General features: G+C 39.6%; 1 protein-coding gene across 1 annotated transcript in view; it reads left to right on the top strand.

The window, feature by feature from the left end:
* LOC143275841 (sushi domain-containing protein 2-like) overlaps nt 1–19,414 on the top strand; it is a 159,694-nt gene that overhangs the window by 113,310 nt on the left and 26,970 nt on the right. The window contains exons 4-8 of the mRNA XM_076580131.1: nt 10,582–10,726; nt 12,097–12,378; nt 13,211–13,353; nt 15,017–15,168; nt 15,678–15,950. Coding sequence (XP_076436246.1) covers nt 10,582–10,726; nt 12,097–12,378; nt 13,211–13,353; nt 15,017–15,168; nt 15,678–15,950 — 995 coding nt within the window. The remainder of the gene's footprint in view (nt 1–10,581; nt 10,727–12,096; nt 12,379–13,210; nt 13,354–15,016; nt 15,169–15,677; nt 15,951–19,414) is intronic.

Here is a 19,414-nt window from a genome sequence, read left to right as displayed (position 1 = left end):
TTGCAATTTATTATAATATTTTGCTGTAAGTTATCATATTACGTGCATACATGCGTATGTTGAACTGGTATTGAAGAATTGAATGGTTTGGCTGTTAGTGATTTGTGACTATTTGAGTTCCCCTTTCTTTTCTGTCTGTCTGTCAATGCCCTCTCCCCCTTTTCTCTTTTTTTCTTTCATTGTGTGTGTGTGAGAGAGAGAGAGAGAGAGAGAGAGAGAGAGAGTGAGAGGATGTGAGTGTCTATAGAAAGAGGGAACTGGGATTGAAGAATTAGATAATCTTCCTGTTAATGATTTCTGAATATTTGTGTTCCATTTTCCTTTCTGTCTGTCTGTCTGTCTCTCTATGTCCATGTCTTCCATTTTCTCTGCCTGCCATTTTGTATGTCTGTGTATGAGCATGCATGACTTGTTTGCTTTCATGAGGTCTTTCTTTTGTTAAGCGTTGTTCACTTTCTTTTTGTTTTCTTTCATCTTTTCTTGTTCCTTTTCTTTTTTTTTTCTTTCAGAAAAATTTACTCTGTATTTGAAAATATGAAGAAAAAATGAAACCAACCGATTTCAAATGTGAATGATTATTTTTTTTGGAGAAAAAATAAATGTAAGCAACGGATAGAAAAGTCTTTCATTCAAGTATGTAATTATAAGGAAAATGATAACATCTCCAAAGAGCTGTAAATACAGTTCAACATCTTTCTTTATTCAAGGGAAAAGAAACCAGCCGTTGGCAGAGTCTTTGTTATTAATTTTCAGGTGTTTGAAAAAAGAAAAAAAATATAACCTAATTCTGTTTCAATCCAGCGTTGATTGAGAAATGAAAGTGGTCATCCATTATTGAAAGTGCAGAAACATTGTGCCAGTTTCTGCAGTTTTTCATGCCATCATCTCGTGTTCTTGGTGTCTTACCACTTTTTTGCTTGCAGTTGGTTCATGTCCAAGTCTTCAGTGTTGGCATAACAGAGTGGACCGTTGGTTGACCATGGTTTTGAGTCATACAGGGTCAGGATTTTTTTACTCCCCTCCTCCACTAAACCTTGCATTGTTGTCCTGGTGCAAATCTTTTAGCTGAGACGATAAACCAAGATCCCATGCGCAGCATGCACTGAGCACGCTTAAAAGAACCCACAACAACAAAAGGATTGTCCCTGACAGAATTATGTAGAAAAATGCACTTTGATAGTAAAATATATACACTTGCAGACAAAAAAAAAGAGAAGGAAAAAAAGGGTGGTGCTGCTCTGTGGTGACACACTCTCCCCACTGAAAGCAGCTTGAATTTCACGCAGACAAAATTGTTGTGACAAGTGATACAATATACAATACAATACAATACAGTGCAGTGCAATACAATACAATACAATATTTTTAGGAAGTTTCCACTCCATGGGGGAACTCAGTTAGTGAGCCTGGCTCTTTTCCCAAACGATTGGCGTCAGGAAAAAGCTTAGTAGGTGATGTCCTGCAATATGATGAATCAGAACAGGCACCATTGAACATCACCAAAGTGACTTTGAAGCAATGCAGGGTCTCCTCAGGGCTGTGGCCAAATGGCAACATAACACTGGATCCTTTTTGTATGAAGAAATACTGGTACTGAGGCTGTGATGAAAAAAAGCAAAGATCTGTTTGTGTGTGTGGGTGGGAGGGCGCAGAAGGGGAGAGTTCGGGACATGTAGCATGGGAGAAGTGGATGATGTGGAAGATGGATTGGCCAAAAAAAAAAGAAAGAGAGACTGAAAGTGAAAAACTGCATCGAAAGGGAATAGTTTGTTTCGCCGTTGTGTATCCACAGGGACCAAAAATGCAGTCGAAAACTGAAAAAGAATAAGAATTCAAACAATGCGTGGCCAGCCACCCAACTTCTCGGTGCTCCTCATTGAAAGGCATACCACAAAGGATACAAGAGCAAGAAAAAAATGTGTATGTATATCACGATACCATCTTGCTTTGTATTTGTTCTGGGGAGGTTTTCTCTCTCTCTCTCCCTCTCTCCCTTTTCAGGTGCTGACGCAGGTTTTTTCGAGGGAGGGGTCAGATTTGGATCGGTGGTGGTCTAAGGGAGCTGTCTTCTTCCCAGTGTTTGAATGTTTTCTCTGCAGCTGGTAGCAGGGATAGGGGATAGTGGGGGTTGTGGCTGTCTGGTGGGTCTTCGCAGGATGTGATGGGCGCCACCTGATCTGCTTTTCTTGTTTGCTTTGTGCCCCAGGGGCGGTGTTGGAGGGAGGGGCACTCTTTGCACTTATTTGGATTTGCATTCTTTTTTCTGTTGGAACATCTTGCTGAGGGAATGCCCAACATACCTGAACATATTTTTGCCCCCTTGGGGGGGAAAAATAGTATCACATTTCCTGACTGTGCCAGACACACTGAAAGCAATGACTACCTTGTGAAAAAAAGAAGAAAAGTAGGATTGTTATCCTGACTGCCAGACACACAAAAGGGAATGACTACCCTGTAAAAAAAAAAAAAAAAAAAGGAGAATTGTTGTCTTGACTGCCAAACACACAAAAGGAATTACTGCTGTGGAAAAAGTAGGACTTATGGTGTGCATGCTGGGTATGTCTGTTTTTTTCATAACCCAGAAAACGCTGACATAGATTTCGGGATCTTTAACATTTGTATCATCTGCATGTGTACACACATGAAGGGGATTCAGGCAAAGCAGGTCTGCAAGGCCTTCAAGACTCACTTGTGATAAATTAAGTCCCCTAGCATTAATTATAGAGTAATTTCCCTTTTTTAGTATCTGCACCAAAACGTTTGCAAAATAAATAAAAATTCCATGCTTAGCAAAAGAAGTTCCTGTTTGAACAAAAAATGATAATAATGACTCCTCTTGTTGTTGGGTCAGAATGAGAGGTCAAAGTGCCAAGTTTAGAGAATACAAAAAATATAAATATAACAGTAAATGCAGTTTGCATATAATTAGGCTTCTTTTTTATTTTTTGTGACCATCCCAGAGGTGCAATATTGCTTTAAACAAGATGACTGGAAAGAACTGAATTTTTCCTATTTTTATGCCAAATTTGGTGTCAACTGACAAAGTATTTGCAGAGAAAATGTCAATGTTAAAGTTTACCACGGACACAGACACACGGACACACACACACACACACACACAGACAACCGAACACTGGGTTAAAACATAGACTCACTTTGTTTACACAAGTGAGTCAAAAACAGATCTTCATCCTTAACCATCCAGGTGCCCCATGACAAAGATTCAAAACCAAACCCCTCAGATTGAAAGTCCAGTGCTTTGACCACCTGGTGCTTCCACCCATCAGCACGAGGATTATGCTGTTGAAAGTGACACAGCTCCAAAGTTGGGGTAGTTCCACCCCTTCCCCTCCGTCCTACCCATTCCTCCCTCACACTTCCACCCTCTTCCCTTCCTGCCCCAGCTAAGGAAGAAAGTAAAATGAGCAGTACAATCTCCCAACACGGAGGAACGTGGGATGGATAGGAGGAGGAGGGAGAGAAGATACAGGAAACTGCCTGAAAAATAATCTCGTCTCTCACTCTAATTCTCTCTCTGTCTCTTTCTCTCTGTTTCTGTCACTTTCTCTATCTTTCCCTCTCTCTCTCCCTCTCTCCTCCCCCCCTATCCCCTCCCCAGTATCTGCTTGTCTGTCAATCTATTTTCTCCCACCCCCTCCCCCTGCCTTCTATCCATGTCTATTTCTGTCAGTCATTGTTGATGCTTTATCTGTTATGTCAGCTTAAAGTGCGGCATCTTTATCCTTCCAGTCTTTTCTTTCTTCTTTCTTTCTTTCTTTCTTTTCAATTCTTTTGTTTTTTTGGTTTTGTTTGTTTTTGTTTTTTTCTTTACTTTCTGTTCTTATCTTTCATATCTATACCCTTCCGTTCTCTTCTTTCTGTTTCTGTTTGTTGTTCTTTTTTTTCATTTCTTTATTTCTTTCTTTTCTTATCTTTTATCTTTCTTCTGTTTTCTTTTTTCTTTCCAATGTTTCTTTATTTCTTTATCTTTCTTTTCTGATCTTTTTTTCCTGTATTTCTTTCTATTCTTATTCCTGATTTCTTTCACTTTTTTGTTTGTTTTACACATTGTGTAAGCATTACTATGAAAATATAATATTTTTACTTAACAGATCATTTACACATAATACATATTTCTTATTGGCTTATCTATACAAGCAGTTGAATTCACTCTTTAAAATTATAGGGGATATAACAGCACAAATAGGGCAAGGAGGATACGACAAAATTTGAGCTTCCATTGGAGTGTGACAGATGCTGAAAGCAATGGCTGTTAATGTTGCTCAGAATCATAGAGAACTGAACAATAATTGAGAGAGGGATGTAACCTGTTGACAGCCCCACCCACCACTTAAAAGTTAGTGAACACTTATTGCATTGAAAGCATTGGTAGTGCATGGATGTATGACCTTCATGAGAAACAGTCACACAGTCAAGAGAGCATGACTCACACATGACCATTCATGTACACACACACACACACACACACACACACACACACACACAGAGAGAAAACAAACACAAACACAGAACATTACATTTGTGGAGCTAACACCCCCTCCTTTCAACAGGGATCAAAATTAGATCAAGGATTTCACTAAAATCATCAAATGACACCAGCACACATGATATTTTCTCAAGAGCAGTTACACACATTTATTGAGATAGTATTTAATCAACACGGAGAGAAAAAGAGTGAGTGAGAGAAATAGAAATAAAAAATAAATTAGCAAGTTGCAATGCAAAAAGTTGCATAATGCATGATCTGCTGATAACTAGAAACTAGAAACATTTTGCAGTGCTGTTGTATAAGACATACACATGTGTTCTGTTGATAATTCTGCTGATAACCAGAAGCACACATTAAGAAAAGGAAACAACAATTTGCACCGCTGTTGTATAAGACACATGTGCTGTGTGGATAATTCTGCTGACAGCCAGAAACACATACTGAGAAAAGGGAAACAGCAACAAAATAGCAATGGTGTTGTGTAAGACACACGTGTTGTGCTGATAATCACAACAAAGGAAAGGGTGTGGCATCTCACCCTGCTCGCTATGTAACCCACACTCCCCACCACCCTCTCCACTATGCCCCCCCCCTCACCCCCCCCCCTCACCCCCACACCCATACCTCTCCCCCACCCAAGCCCCCTCAAGGGTATATCATGTTATCAGAAGACCACCTCAGTAAATTGTAATATGTCTGCCTGCCCTTGAGAACCAGGGCGATAACTTCCCGGGTGTGGGTGTGTGTGTGTGGGGGGGGATCTGCCAGGGGGAGGGGGGATTTATCGCCTGGCAATTAGGGCCTGTAGGCAATTAGCCAGCCCCAATCAGCTGCAGTGTCCCAGCTCCAGCCCAGGTCGGCCCCAGCCAACACCTCATTATGTCAGCTTCCCCCACATGGTGTAAGATAGATTACTTCATTGGCCCTGAGGACATCAATCACGTCCAGACACTTGTTTGTGTTTTGTTTTGTTTTGTTTGTTTATAAAGTGGTTTCTGGTTGTTGGGTTTTTGTTTTGTTTTTGTTGTTGGTGTTGTTGTTTGTTTGTTTGTTTTTAAAGCGGATTTCTTTTTGGTGTGGATTGTCCATCTGTGAAAGGGCAAGTTGGGGAGGTTTCCTGTGGCACTGGTTTTTTGATTGTATAAAATTGTAAGTTTCTTTATTATTATTTTTTTAATTTATTTATTTGTTTTACTTTTGCCAGTTGTTTTCATTGTTTCTTGCAGTTTGATTTTTTTTTTAATGTAGGAATGTCCCCTCCCTTCCCCCTCTTCCCTGAAAGCCAAACTAGGATAAATACATGTACAATGTCATCCCCACCACCAACAACAGTATGAAAAGCCAGTTGAATCTACATTGATTTCACAAAATTATGAAGCTATTCCTTCATCATGAAATAGATAGAATGATTTGGGACTGTCGTAGCAAGCACTTAACTTTTTTAAAACTTTTTTTTTTTCATCATCGAAAAAAAATATGCTGTGTATGGAACAGATTGAGAAGTAAACCTTTTTCATGAAAAATGTGCTGATCTTTTTTCTTACTATATTCATGGAAATTTGACAGATTTAGGGGGAAAAAATCTTTAATATAAAGAATATTAAGTGCAAAAAAAATGTTGCAATCAAAAAACGCTAAAAGAAAAAAAATAATTGTGGGCACTTAGGAAGGAGTTCCTTGGAGTTGGTCACCAAGATTGGTGGCTACATTTTCATTATTCAAAGAAGAAAAAAAGTACTATTTGTATTTGTATTTCTTTTTATCACAGCAGATTTCTCTGTGTGAAATTCGGGCTGCTCTCCCCAGGGAGAACGCGTCGCTACACTACAGCGCCACCCATTTTTTTGTCTTTTTTCCTGCATTTTGGAAATTTGATTCACCACCTGGTTTAATTTTCACTCTTGAAAAATGTTCATTATGCAACCATCAAATCAATTTGCTTTTGTTTTTTTGTTCATTATGCAACCACTAATTTAAATGTATTCTGATTACTACAGGATTTCAGTATTTGAGCAAGCTGGTTATTTTCTTGACTTTTTGAATGAGCATCCATGATCCTAGATTATTTTAGAGTTTTCACCGATTTTCGTGATCGTTGAATATTGCCCAGAACTTACTTGCTGAGGATGTTTTCTGAAAATTGTTAAAAATGAAACAATGGTATGAATTAAGAATAAGATAAGATAAGAATGATTTTATTATCTCATTAAGAGAAATTACATCAGGTGCGGCAAAACAGACATAGACAATCACTCAACACAACAAGAGAGGCAAGGCCTTCAAGACTCACTTGTGATAAATTAAGTCCCCTAGCATTAATTACAGAGTAATTTCCCTTCTTTACTATCTGCACCAAAACGTTTGCAAAATAAATAAAACTTCCATGCTTAGCAAAAGAAGTTCCTGTTTGAACAAAAAATGATAATAATGACTCCTCATGTTGTTGTGTCAGAATAAGAGGTCAAAGTGCCAAGTTTAGAGAATACAAAAAATATAAATATAACAGTAAATGCAGTTTGCATATAATTAGGCTTCTTTTTTTAATTTTTTTGTGCCCATCCCAGAGGTGCAATATTGTTTTAAACAAGATGACTGGAAAGAACTGAATTTTTCCTATTTTTATGGCTAATTTGGTGTCAACTGACAAAGTATTTGCAGAGAAAATGTCAATGTTAAAGTTTACCACGGACACACAGACACAGACACACACACACTCAGACAACCGAACACCGGGTTAAAACATAGACTCACTTTGTTTACACAAGTGAGTCAAAAACATAAGCATCTAATGTTCTCAGTTGGGAAATCCCTACAGGTGGTTGGTTGTTTTCTTACATGACATGATGTTATATTGCTTCTTTTGTTTTGTTTTTGTTTTTTTATTTTCTAAAATGATTTGCCATCAAAAGAACACAGCATACCTAATGGTGAAGTGGATGAGTGTACCAGAGTTATGACACATGCATGCATAATTATAGGCGTTGAGAAACATTTCTGGAAACCGTAATTCTATCACATGTATGCATAATTGTAGGCGTTGAAAAACATTTATGGAAACCATTATATCTCCTACAAGAAATTTGAAAAAACAAAAACAAAAAAAAACAGAAAGAAAAACCCAACAAGGACGCAGTTATACAATATTCATAATATGTATGTGCTCCCAGTCATGCAACATCGGTTGCAAAAGAAAATACAAGGCTCGAAGGGTGGAGCAAGCCAGGATGAGATGAGGAAGTGGGTGAGGGAGTTGTGGGGGAAGGGAGGAGGGTAGGAGTGGGGTTTGAGGGGTGTGGGGTGGGGAGGGCGTAAAAGTGGAGAGAGATAGGCTGGGATAGATCTATCCCAGTGGTGTGTGAACACAGTCGCAGCATTTGTGTGGCAGCAGTGGTGGTGGTCCACACCCAGATCAGGGTGTCTCCCCGTTTGGGTCTGATCCCCCCAGCTGTAGCTGCCACCAGAACACATCTCTGATAAGGGGTTTCTTTTTTTTTCTTTCTTTTTTCTTTTAAGATGAACCCCTTTTGAATAGGTCCTTCTCAAGACTTCAGTGCGTCATTTCACTAGTTTTTGAACCCCCTTTTCTGTCGGTCAGTGTGTGCGTGTTTTGTGTGTGAGTGTGTTCGTTCGTTCTTTTGCTTAACGTCTATCCACGTTTGTGATTTTAGATGAAAATTCAACATCTCCCCCACCCCACCCCACCCATGCCTTAAATCATCGCTGCTTTCCCTGTTTGTCTCTCCTCAATTAATTGCATTTAAAAAAAAGAAGAAAAAAGAAGTAAAAAAAGTGTTTGTGTGTGTGTGTGTGCTTATTTGCATTTGTGCATATGTGTGTGTGTGCATATGTAAGTGTACAAGTGTTGTTTTTTTTCAATAACAATTTTGAGGAAGAACAGAAATAAATAAGATCTGGGATTTATATGAATTACGATGACCTTCAATCAATATATGTGTGAGAGTAAGAATGTGTGTGTGTGTGTGTGTGTGTGTGCTTGTGTGGTACGCGTCTGCATTTATGTGTGTGTGTGTGTGCGCGAATATGTGCGTGTGTGCAGGCATGTGGGCGTACATGCATGTATGTGCATCTGCACGTGAGGATGTGCATATTCATGTTTTTTGTGTGAGGAACCTGTGTCCTTACCACAAGAAACTTATTTCAGTAAGCAGACGGATAGCACCAAGCATAGCAAAGACTGATGAGTAGGACATGTGAATAAGAGGCCCTGGACTTGTTTACCTTTTTTTTTCTCTCGTGTTTTCATGTTTTCATTTGTTTTCTTTTCTATTATCTTTCTGTTTGTAACTTGTGCATGGCTAAGAACATTTTCTCTTTGATTTGGATTCATGCATTTTGTTGACCAGTTACCTCTGTAGAATGTTATGCGTGCACATGTAGGGGTGCTTTGTATATCTGTGCGTCTGTTATATGATTGTACATATGGTTGTGATGTTAGTTGATAATTGTTTATTCTTTTTTTTTTTTTTTAATACATCGTTCTTAGCTGCTTTGTTTTTTCTTCCCCCATACAGGTGAAGTAGATCTGCACATTAGTACTTGACTCTGCATTTTGGCTCCTAAGACTGGCAGTTATTCGTGTTTGTATGTCAAGTATAATACTTTGGTAGACTGGATCTTTAGAAAAGAAAATATTTTGTTTCGGTAGTGTTTTAATACTAGCTTATTAATGGGCTTTTAAAAAAAAAAGAAGTTAAAGACGGCTGCAGTATGTATCATTTACATATTGCATGCATTTTTCAGTTTTAAAAATACTGAATTCAAAAGCAGGAAAGTAGATTAATTTATGGGAAAAAAGAATCCAATGAGGTAATAAACAACTGATGAATAAAAAATCTAATTATGACAATTAACAGATTATAAATCAATAAATAAATGATCAAATAAACAAATGAATTAATGCATACATTAATAAATAAACAAGGAAACAAACAGATCTCGAAAAAGAATAAAAAGAGGCAAAGAAAGAAAATGAGACAGCAATTTTTGATGCACTTGAAATCAACATGAATGAGTAAAGAAACTTAGAAAGAAACAAAGAGAGCATTTATGATTCATATTAATCATTAAGTAAATGATCTGAAAAATTAAGGACAAAATATGAAATTGGAAGCTTGGTATTTCTTTTTCTCGGCATGTTTACATTTTCCGCGGTTTCTTTAAATTGTACAGAATCTTATTGAACCATGATTTCTGATAGGAAGAATAAACACATGAATGACAAGAGAGGCAAGGCCTTCAAGACTCACTTGTGATACACTTTAAAAAAAAATCTAATTGTTAAAATGTGTTCTGTATTTGTTATTATAAAGCTTCGCGTTAAAAAAGAAAAAAAGAAAGAAAAAGTAAAAAATGGACTGTGTAAATTTTGATGAATTAAATATATAAGTAAATAGATATGATAAGGCTTGAGGAAAGTAACAGGAAAAAGAAAAGATGTAAAGAAAGGAAAATGAAAGAATAAAGAGCCAAAGAAAGGAAAAAGAGGAAAAATTAAATGTGTATTAAGCGTCCTAAACTACAATGGATTTATGTTTTTCATTTAGCAAGTTTATCCATGTACATGTCGCCAACTGGACAGTACAAATGTTTCCCACAGATTGTCAGCAAGGGATTCAGAATCACACATTTTTTCTCAGCTTCCTTGGAGATCTTTAAAAAGAAATTATGAATCTCTTTGAGTATGGTATGTATAACTTCCACTGGCCTTGTTAGTAGTAATTTTTGGTCACAAACGCGCAGTCGATTTATAAGTATGGAGAGATTATTAATTTGAAATGAATGTGAAGATAACTTTCATTGCCTATATTGACAGTAATTTTGGGTCACAAAATCCAGTTGAGTTACTGAAAATATTCAAACAGCACTGTAGTATTTATATTTTTTGTTTTGTTTTGTTTTTGAATGCTTCAGTAGTCATGAAGGAAAAGAAATGAACAAAGAGAAAACATGAAGATTGAACTTCCTGGTTGAAAATTGAACTTTCAGGTTGAAACACATGAACTTTGTCTCTTTCCTTTGTATTACTACTTGATTCAGTCTGTCTGTTGCAGGCTGGTTTTAATGCTGGTGACGGCATCAACTACTATGAAATAGAGGGCGCTGGCACTGACAGTGTTATCAACCTGACTCGAACAAGCAACGTCTGTATCCCTGGACGATGGATATTTCGAGTTGATTTGCAGCAAATAGTTGGAGGTGAACAGTTTGACAAAGTTTGTTGTCTTATAAGTAATGTGGATGTTAATGTAGCATGTGTGTGTGTGTGTGCGTGTGTGTGTTCGTGCTTGTACATCTGTGTTTGTGTGTCTGTATGGATGTGTGTGTGTGAGTATGTGTGTGCACGTGTGTTCGTGCTTGCATGTCTGTGTTTGTATGTCTGTGTATGGATGTTTGTGAGTGAGTGTGTGTGTGTTTGTGCTTGCATGTCTGTGTTTGTGTGTCTGTGTGTGCTCACATACACTTGTGATCATGCAGACATATGTATGAGCATCTCATGGTTGGTGAGAGAAATTGAGAGAAAGGGAGAGTGTGTATGTGTGCATATGTTTATGTTCTCTCCTTGGAAACCAACTGTTATGAATATGTCCTCGGTCCCTCATTGAGCATCAGTCATTGCTGTTGTGCTTTTCCTTTGTGGTCATCATCATCATTATCATCATCTTCATTACCAGTGTTGTTGTTAATCTTTCTATTGATCTTGTATTGTGCATTGATTCTAGCTTCACTTTTGTTGCTCTTGTACCTAATTATCTCTATCATCATCATCATCACCATCATCGTTATTATCACATCATTATCATCATCATTGATTGTTCTTTACACCCTCTGCTCTGCTTCATCATCTCTATTCTTGTTTAAGTTATGAAATTACATTATATCACTGTTATCATCCTCATCCTCACCTCCTCTTCATCATCTTCATCATCATCGCTGTTGAAGTTTATCTTCTAAATCAAATCATATCACTGTGGTCATTACCACCGTCATTGTTTTCGTCAATATCATAATCATTATTATCATCATCATCACTGTTGCTCGTCTTTTTCTTCATGATATCATCATAATCAATAGTGAAGAGTGGTAACTCCCTCCATTCACAAGGTACACAACTGAAAATCAGTGCTGCTTATGCTACTGATTCAGCTAGCACATTGTTAGACAAAAGGTACATCGGAACAAACCCAGACACTTCCTCAAAAAGGAAGCGCCGAGCTTGTGCTTGTATATATCATAATCACGGAAGTCATTTACAGTTTGGTCTTTTGTGAAGGACTATGACTCTCAAAACTAGGAGGCACCATTGCACTGGCTCTTAGTGCTGCAGCCTTGGGGGGCTAGTTGGCCTTTGGGAATCATCTCAACACCAACTGTCCTAAAACCCTCTTGGCCGAGAGATTGGGGATGTAACTTGGGCAAGACACTCTCCACTTTTATCAAATTCTTGCCCAGATGGTTGGAACAGCAGTTGCCTCCCCTGCTGTTCTGATGATCACAGTCCGACATGACTGACTATCATACAATCCCCTGATACAATGATTATCATGATGACCACCACCTGCTTCCAGACTCGGGCAACCTGTGCATGACGCCGGCATCAGGAAGCATGCTGGGGGGCTACGAAGTGGCTGTCACGTGCCCCTGCTTGGGCCAGGACTTTGGGGGCACCACCACTGTGCAGGGGCTGCTGGTGGAGGTCAACACAACGTTCCCCTGCGTGAACAGCGCCAACGACAGCAGCATCCGCACGGTGTACTGCGTCATGCCCACCGTGTTTCGCCTCGGTCGCATGACCGTGTCCATCCTTCTGGACGGCCAGCGGTGGAATTATACTACTAGCTTTACTTTTGGTGAGTGATTGCTGGCTTTTTTTTTTGTTTGTTTGTTGTTGGGGTTTTTTTTTGTGGGGAGGAGGGGGGGGGTTCTGTTTCAGTCAGGAGTTATACAGTTATACTAGTTCACCTCTGAAAACGGAATATGGCTGCCTACATGGCAGGGTAAAAACGGTCATACATGTAAAAGCCCACTCATGTACATAGGAGTGAACGTGGGAGTTGCCGCCCATGAACAAAGAAGAAGAAGATACTAGTTCAAATGATAATTTTCTGCAAGAATATTACAATGGTTCTGTTTCAGTCAGGTGTTATACTAGTTCAAATGATAATTTTCTGCAAGAATATTATGATGGTCACAGATCTTGGATGATTTTTTTTTTTTTTCCCTTTGCATTCGATCAGTGATAGTATTGATGAAAATTTGATGAAAAATTTCATATCATTTGGTTTGATTATAGTCAGCTGGACGCACAGACACGGAGAGACAGACTGAGGATTCAGTTCAATGTTCTGTTTTAGTCAGGAGTTATACTAGGTCAGATGATAATTTTCTGTAATATAATGGTTATAAATGTTGGATGATGATGCCTTTTTTGTTTGTTTGTTTGTTTGTTTGTTTTTTTTGGGGGGGGTTTGGTTTGTTTTTTTGCATTGGGTCATTGATAGCATTGATGAAAATTTTCATTACATTAGGTTTGATTATAGTCAGCTGGACAGAAGGACATAGAGACAGACTGAGAGATTCAGTGTCTGGAAGTCCACTTTTTCCTTAAAAAGAAATTTTAAAAAATTATTAAAAAACCCAAACAAAAACAAAAATCATCAGACAAGTTGTGGTTACTTGCAGTGAACCCAGGCTTGGAGGACGCCAAGATCGTTCGTCATTCCCCAAAGACATGGCGAGCGGGTCAAGGGTCGGTCAGTGTCTCCTGGGATAGCGCCCTCTTCCCTTCGAACCAGAGCCACACCCTTGAGGTCTTGGCATACAGGGTATGTATGATACCAACAACACAACAACATACATACAGGGCTCGTAATACCAACAGCATTCCACATACAGAGCACGAAATACAAACAGTGCAACAACATACAGGGTATGTATGATACCAACAACACAACAACATACATACAGGGCTCGTAATACCAACAGCATTCCACATACAGAGCACGAAATACAAACAATGCAACAACATACAGGGTATGTATGATGCCAACAACACAACAACATACATACAGGGCTCGTAATACCAACAGCATTACACATACAGAGCATGAAATACAAACAATGCAACAACATACAGGGTATGTATGATGCCAACAACACAACAACATACATACAGGGTTCGTAATACCAACAGCATTACACATACAGAGCACGAAATACAAACAGTGCAACAATGTACACGGTATGTATGATGCCAACAACACAACAACATACATATAGGGCTCGTAATACCAACAACATTCCACATACAGAGCACGAAATACAAACAGTGCAACAACATACAGGGTATGTATGATGCCAACAACACAACAACATACATACAGGGCTCGTAATACCAACAGCATTCCACATACAGAGCACGAAATACAAACAGTGCAACAACATACAGGGTATGTATGATACCAACAACACAACAACATACATACAGGGCTCGTAATACCAACAGCATTCCATATACAGAGCATGAAATACAAACAGTGCAACAACATACAGGGTATGTATGATACCAACAACACAACAACATACATACAGGGCTCGTAATACCAACAGCATTCCACATACAGAGCACGAAATACAAACAGTGCAACAACATACAGGGTATGTATGATACCAACAACACAACAACATACATACAGGGCTCGTAATACCAACAGCATTCCACATACAGAGCACGAAATACAAACAGTGCAACAACATACAGGGTATGTACAATACCAACAATACGATAGCATGAAAAAAACATACATGGCACATAATACAGCAGCATCATGCATACAGGGGATGTAATACCAACAACACAAGTAGATATTACATACAGGGTACATACTGCCAACAGCATTATATATACAGGGCATGTAGAACAAATAACACAACATTGTACATACAGGGCACGTAATACCAACAGCATTATAAATACAGGACACGTAAAACTAACAACACAACATTGTACATATAGGGCATGTAATACCAACAGCATTATACATACATGGCATGTAATGCCAGCAGGATTATACCAACAGAGCATGTAAATCCAACAAGACAACAACATTGTACATACAGGGCACATAATACCAACAGCGCAGCTCTTTTTAGTCTGGCCTTAAAACCAACCTCTTTCCAGAATAGTGGAATCCCTCCCTACCCATCCTCATGTTGTCCATAGTTTCTCTGGCCTTTTTTATACATGTGTTAATCACTTAATGTCCCGTTGGTCCAGAATTACCGGTATACATGTGTGTCAAAGTCTTGAGTGATAGTGCCCTGTTTTGTCTCAGCACAAGATCCATTGTTAAATGAATACATTATCTTTTTTTTCTTATTATTATACATTTTAAAGAAAATAGTATATTTTTGTGTGAAAGAATCTGTGAAGCATGTGTCCTGGGATAACAGATTAATTTAGTTCTTGTTTTTTTCTGGGGCTGACAGGATTCTGGTGAAAAACCAGAGCTTGTGGTGGAATCCTCAGAAACTGCCACCACTAGCAACAATGGTGGGAAAACGCTGCTACGATTGCCAGCGTTAGTTAACGCTACACTTGCTGTGATACGGGTCAAGGTCCCTCATCCGTTGATTAACGGGTAGGTTTTGGCTGGATTTTGATATTTGGTGGTGGTGGTGTGAGTGTGTGTGTGTGTATTTGTGTGTATGTGAGTGAGTGTGTGTATGTGTGTGTTTGTGTGGTGGGGTTGGTGGTAGGGTAGGCTGACGGTGGTGGTATTCAATTCACATATCTGGGCTAGAACCTGCAAAAGAATATCTACAAATATACAGGAAGAACAAACAAATTAATCAAATAAAACAATAGCTATTCAGCAATAACAATATTATGTGACACATTGTTTATTTGAATGTATTTTTCAGTTTTATATTGTGATCCAAAATGATACCTGAAATTTTCAATGTTTGGAAGCACTTTGTTTATTTAGCATTTGAAAACAAAGAATTTTGCCAACAGCGTAATGCGATCAAGTATATCACAGGATTGAATGTGTTTGTCACAGCCAAATAGAAATAAAAGGCACACTGAAAGACATAGCTGCAATCACTGTGCTAAACACTGGATATTCTCCCTCCCTTCCTTCCACAGGTCGTACCTGTCCCACTGGTCAGACGTTTTCCCCGTGCGGTGGAGGGGTCAGGACCAGTCAGCGGCGTGGTGCTCTGATTGGCTGGCCGCGGAGCAGTCCCGCCCTCCCGTGGTTCAGCGAGAGGCCTGTCCCTGCACCCTCCAGCAGGCGGAGAGCGACACGGGGCGCTGGCAGAGGGATCCCCTCTGCTCCTCAGCCCACTCCTCCAGAGACTATAACTGTATATACCGTGGCAGCAAAACGCACGAGTGTATCGTGCCTAGTTACACAGGGTGAGATGCATTTTAGACTTCATCGGTGAAACTTTTTTTTTTTTTTTATGAAGAATGGAATCCATGTTTCAGCCTTCTTGGGTGAAAGGTGCTTGTTTACTTTGCCTATAAGTGTATATACCGTGGCAGCAAAATGCACGAGAGTATCTTGCCTGTTACACAGGGTGAGATAGTTTGGTCTGATTTCACCTTTTTGTTCCTCGAGTTCTGTATGTGGAAGGGAATCCACATTTTCGCCTTCATCGGTGAAACTTCATGAAAAAGGGAATCCATATTTCAGCCTTCATGGGTGAAAGGCTTCTTTATTTTTCCTACAACTATATTCTGAGGCAGCAAAACATGAGTGTATCGTGCCTAGTTACAGAGGGTGAGATAATTGGTGTGATCTTTCTCTTCCTTTTTTTTTTTTTTTTTTTTTTTTTTTTTTTTGTTCCTCGAGTCTGATTACTTGCACTTTTTTTTTTTTAACCTTCATGAGTGAAAGTTCTGTATGTAGAAGGGAATTTTATTTTAGACTTAATAGCAAAAATGTCCACCAAGGAAATAAGAGGATCTGGGCCCACAGGATTGAATCCCTGATTCACCAGTATTTTCTTCCTTTCTACAGGACCATGAGTGGAAGTCTGGATGTAGAAAAATCTGCTATGACAGGAAATCAAATCCACTTGCAGGCAGAAAAAAAAAGGGATGGCACTCTCACTGTAGCGGCGTGCTCTCCCTGGAGAGAGCAGTCCAAATTTCACACAGAGAAATCTGTTTTGACTTAAGATCAGTCCAGTCCAATCCATTCCATTATAATGCAATGCAATGCAATACAGTACAATGCAATGCCATACAATACAGTAATAATAATGGACATTTAAGCATGTTAAAAAAAAAACTGCTAAAAAATACTACTCAAAGCGTTTTATATTTCACGACACCCCACTCCTGTACAGACACTGAAACACATGCCAGAACACACCACCCATGACGCCCTCTAGAAAACACACTCCTGCAACAAGCACCCATGTACGCACACACACACACACACACACACACACGGATGCACGGACACTTACAGGCACAATGCCACACACAAATGGCAAACAATACAACTCAACACAACACAACACAACACAATGCAATATATTGGGCATTTCTGTCGACAGCTGCAGCATGATAACAATACAATACAACAAAACACAACACATCGACATCTCCAGAACAATGATACAGTGCAACAAAATGCAACACATTGGGGCATGTCTGTTGACAGCTCCAGCATGATAATACAGTACAATGCAACACAACACATAGGGCATTTCTGTTGACATCTCCAGTATGATAATACAGTACAATGCAACACAACACATAGGGCATTTCTGTTGACATCTCCAGTATGATAATACAGTACAATGCAACACAACACATAGGGCATTTCTGTTGACATCTCCAGTATGATAATACAGTACAATGCAACACAACACATAGGGCATTTCTGTTGACATCTCCAGTATGATAATACAGTACAATGCAACACAACACATAGGGCATTTCTGTTGACATCTCCAGTATGATAATACAGTACAATACAACATAACATATTGGGCATTTCTGTCAACAGCTCCAGCATAATAACAATACAGTACAGCACAACACAACACAACTCACTGGGCATTTCTGTTGACAGCTCCAGAACGATAACAACACAACACAAATCACTGGGCATTTCTGTTGTCAGTTCCAGAACGATAACAACACAACGCAACACAACTCACTGGGCATTTCTGTTGTCAGCTCCGGCACGATAACAACACAACTCACTGGGCATTTCTGTTGTCAGCTCCAGAACGATAACAACACAACGCAACACAACTCACTGGGCATTTCTGTTGTCAGCTCCAGAACGATAACAACACAACACAACTCACTGGGCATTTCTGTTGTCAGCTCCAGAACGATAACAACACAACGCAACACAACTCACTGGGCATTTCTGTTGTCAGCTCCAGAACGATAACAACACAACACAACTCACTGGGCATTTCTGTTGTCAGCTCCAGAACGATAACAACACAACACAACTCACTGGGCATTTCTGTTGTCAGCTCCAGAACGATAACAACACAACACAACTCACTGGGCATTTCTTTTGTCAGCTCCAGAACGATAACTACACAACACAACTCACTGGGCATTTCTGTTGTCAGCTCCAGAACGATAACAACACAACTCACTGGGCATTTCTGTTGTCAGCTCCGGCACGATAACAACACAACACAACTCACTGGGCATTTCTGTTGTCAGCTCCAGAACGATAACAACACAACACAACTCACTGGGCATTTCTGTTGTCAGCTCCAGAACGATAACAACACAACACAACTCACTGGGCATTTCTGTTGTCAGCTCCAGAACGATAACAACACAACTCACTGGGAATTTCTGTTGTCAGCTCCGGCACGATAACAACACAACACAACTCACTGGGCATTTCTGTTGTCAGCTCCAGAACGATAACAACACAACGCAACACAACTCACTGGGCATTTCTGTTGTCAGCTCCGGCACGATAACAACACAACTCACTGGGCATTTCTGTTGTCAGCTCCAGAACGATAACAACACAACGCAACACAACTCACTGGGCATTTCTGTTGTCAGCTCCAGAACGATAACAACACAACTCACTGGGCATTTCTGTTGTCAGCTCCAGAATGATAACAACACAACACAACTCACTGGGCATTTCTGTTGTCAGCTCCGGCACGATAACAACACAACTCACTGGGCATTTCTGTTGTCAGCTCCAGAACGATAACAACACAACACAACTCACTGGGCATTTCTGTTGTCAGCTCCAGAACGATAACAACACAACGCAACACAACTCACTGGGCATTTCTGTTGTCAGCTCCAGAACAATAACAACACAACACAACTCACTGGGCATTTCTGTTGTCAGCTCCAGAACGATAACAACACAACGCAACACAACTCACTGGGCATTTCTGTTGTCAGCTCCAGAACGATAACAACACAATGCAACACAACTCACTGGGCATTTCTGTTGTCAGCTCCAGAACGATAACAACACAATGCAACACAACTCACTGGGCATTTCTGTTGTCAGCTCCAGAACGATAACAACACAACTCACTGGGCATTTCTGTTGTCAGCTCCAGAACGATAACAACACAACGCAACACAACTCACTGGGCATTTCTGTTGTCAGCTCCAGAATGATAACAACACAACACAACTCACTGGGCATTTCTGTTGTCAGCTCCAGAACGATAACAACACAACACAACTCAACTCACTGGGCATTTCTGTTGTCAGCTCCAGAACGATAACAACACAACTCACTGGGCATTTCTGTTGTCAGCTCCAGAACGATAACAACACAACACAACTCACTGGGCATTCTGTTGAGAGCTCCGGCATGATAACAACATAACACAACTCACTGGGCATTTCTG

The sequence above is a fragment of the Babylonia areolata genome, chromosome 31 (assembly GCF_041734735.1).
Source record: "Babylonia areolata isolate BAREFJ2019XMU chromosome 31, ASM4173473v1, whole genome shotgun sequence".
In the NCBI taxonomy this organism is placed as follows: domain Eukaryota; kingdom Metazoa; phylum Mollusca; class Gastropoda; order Neogastropoda; family Buccinidae; genus Babylonia; species Babylonia areolata.
This window is presented reverse-complemented; position numbering and strand designations above follow the sequence as displayed.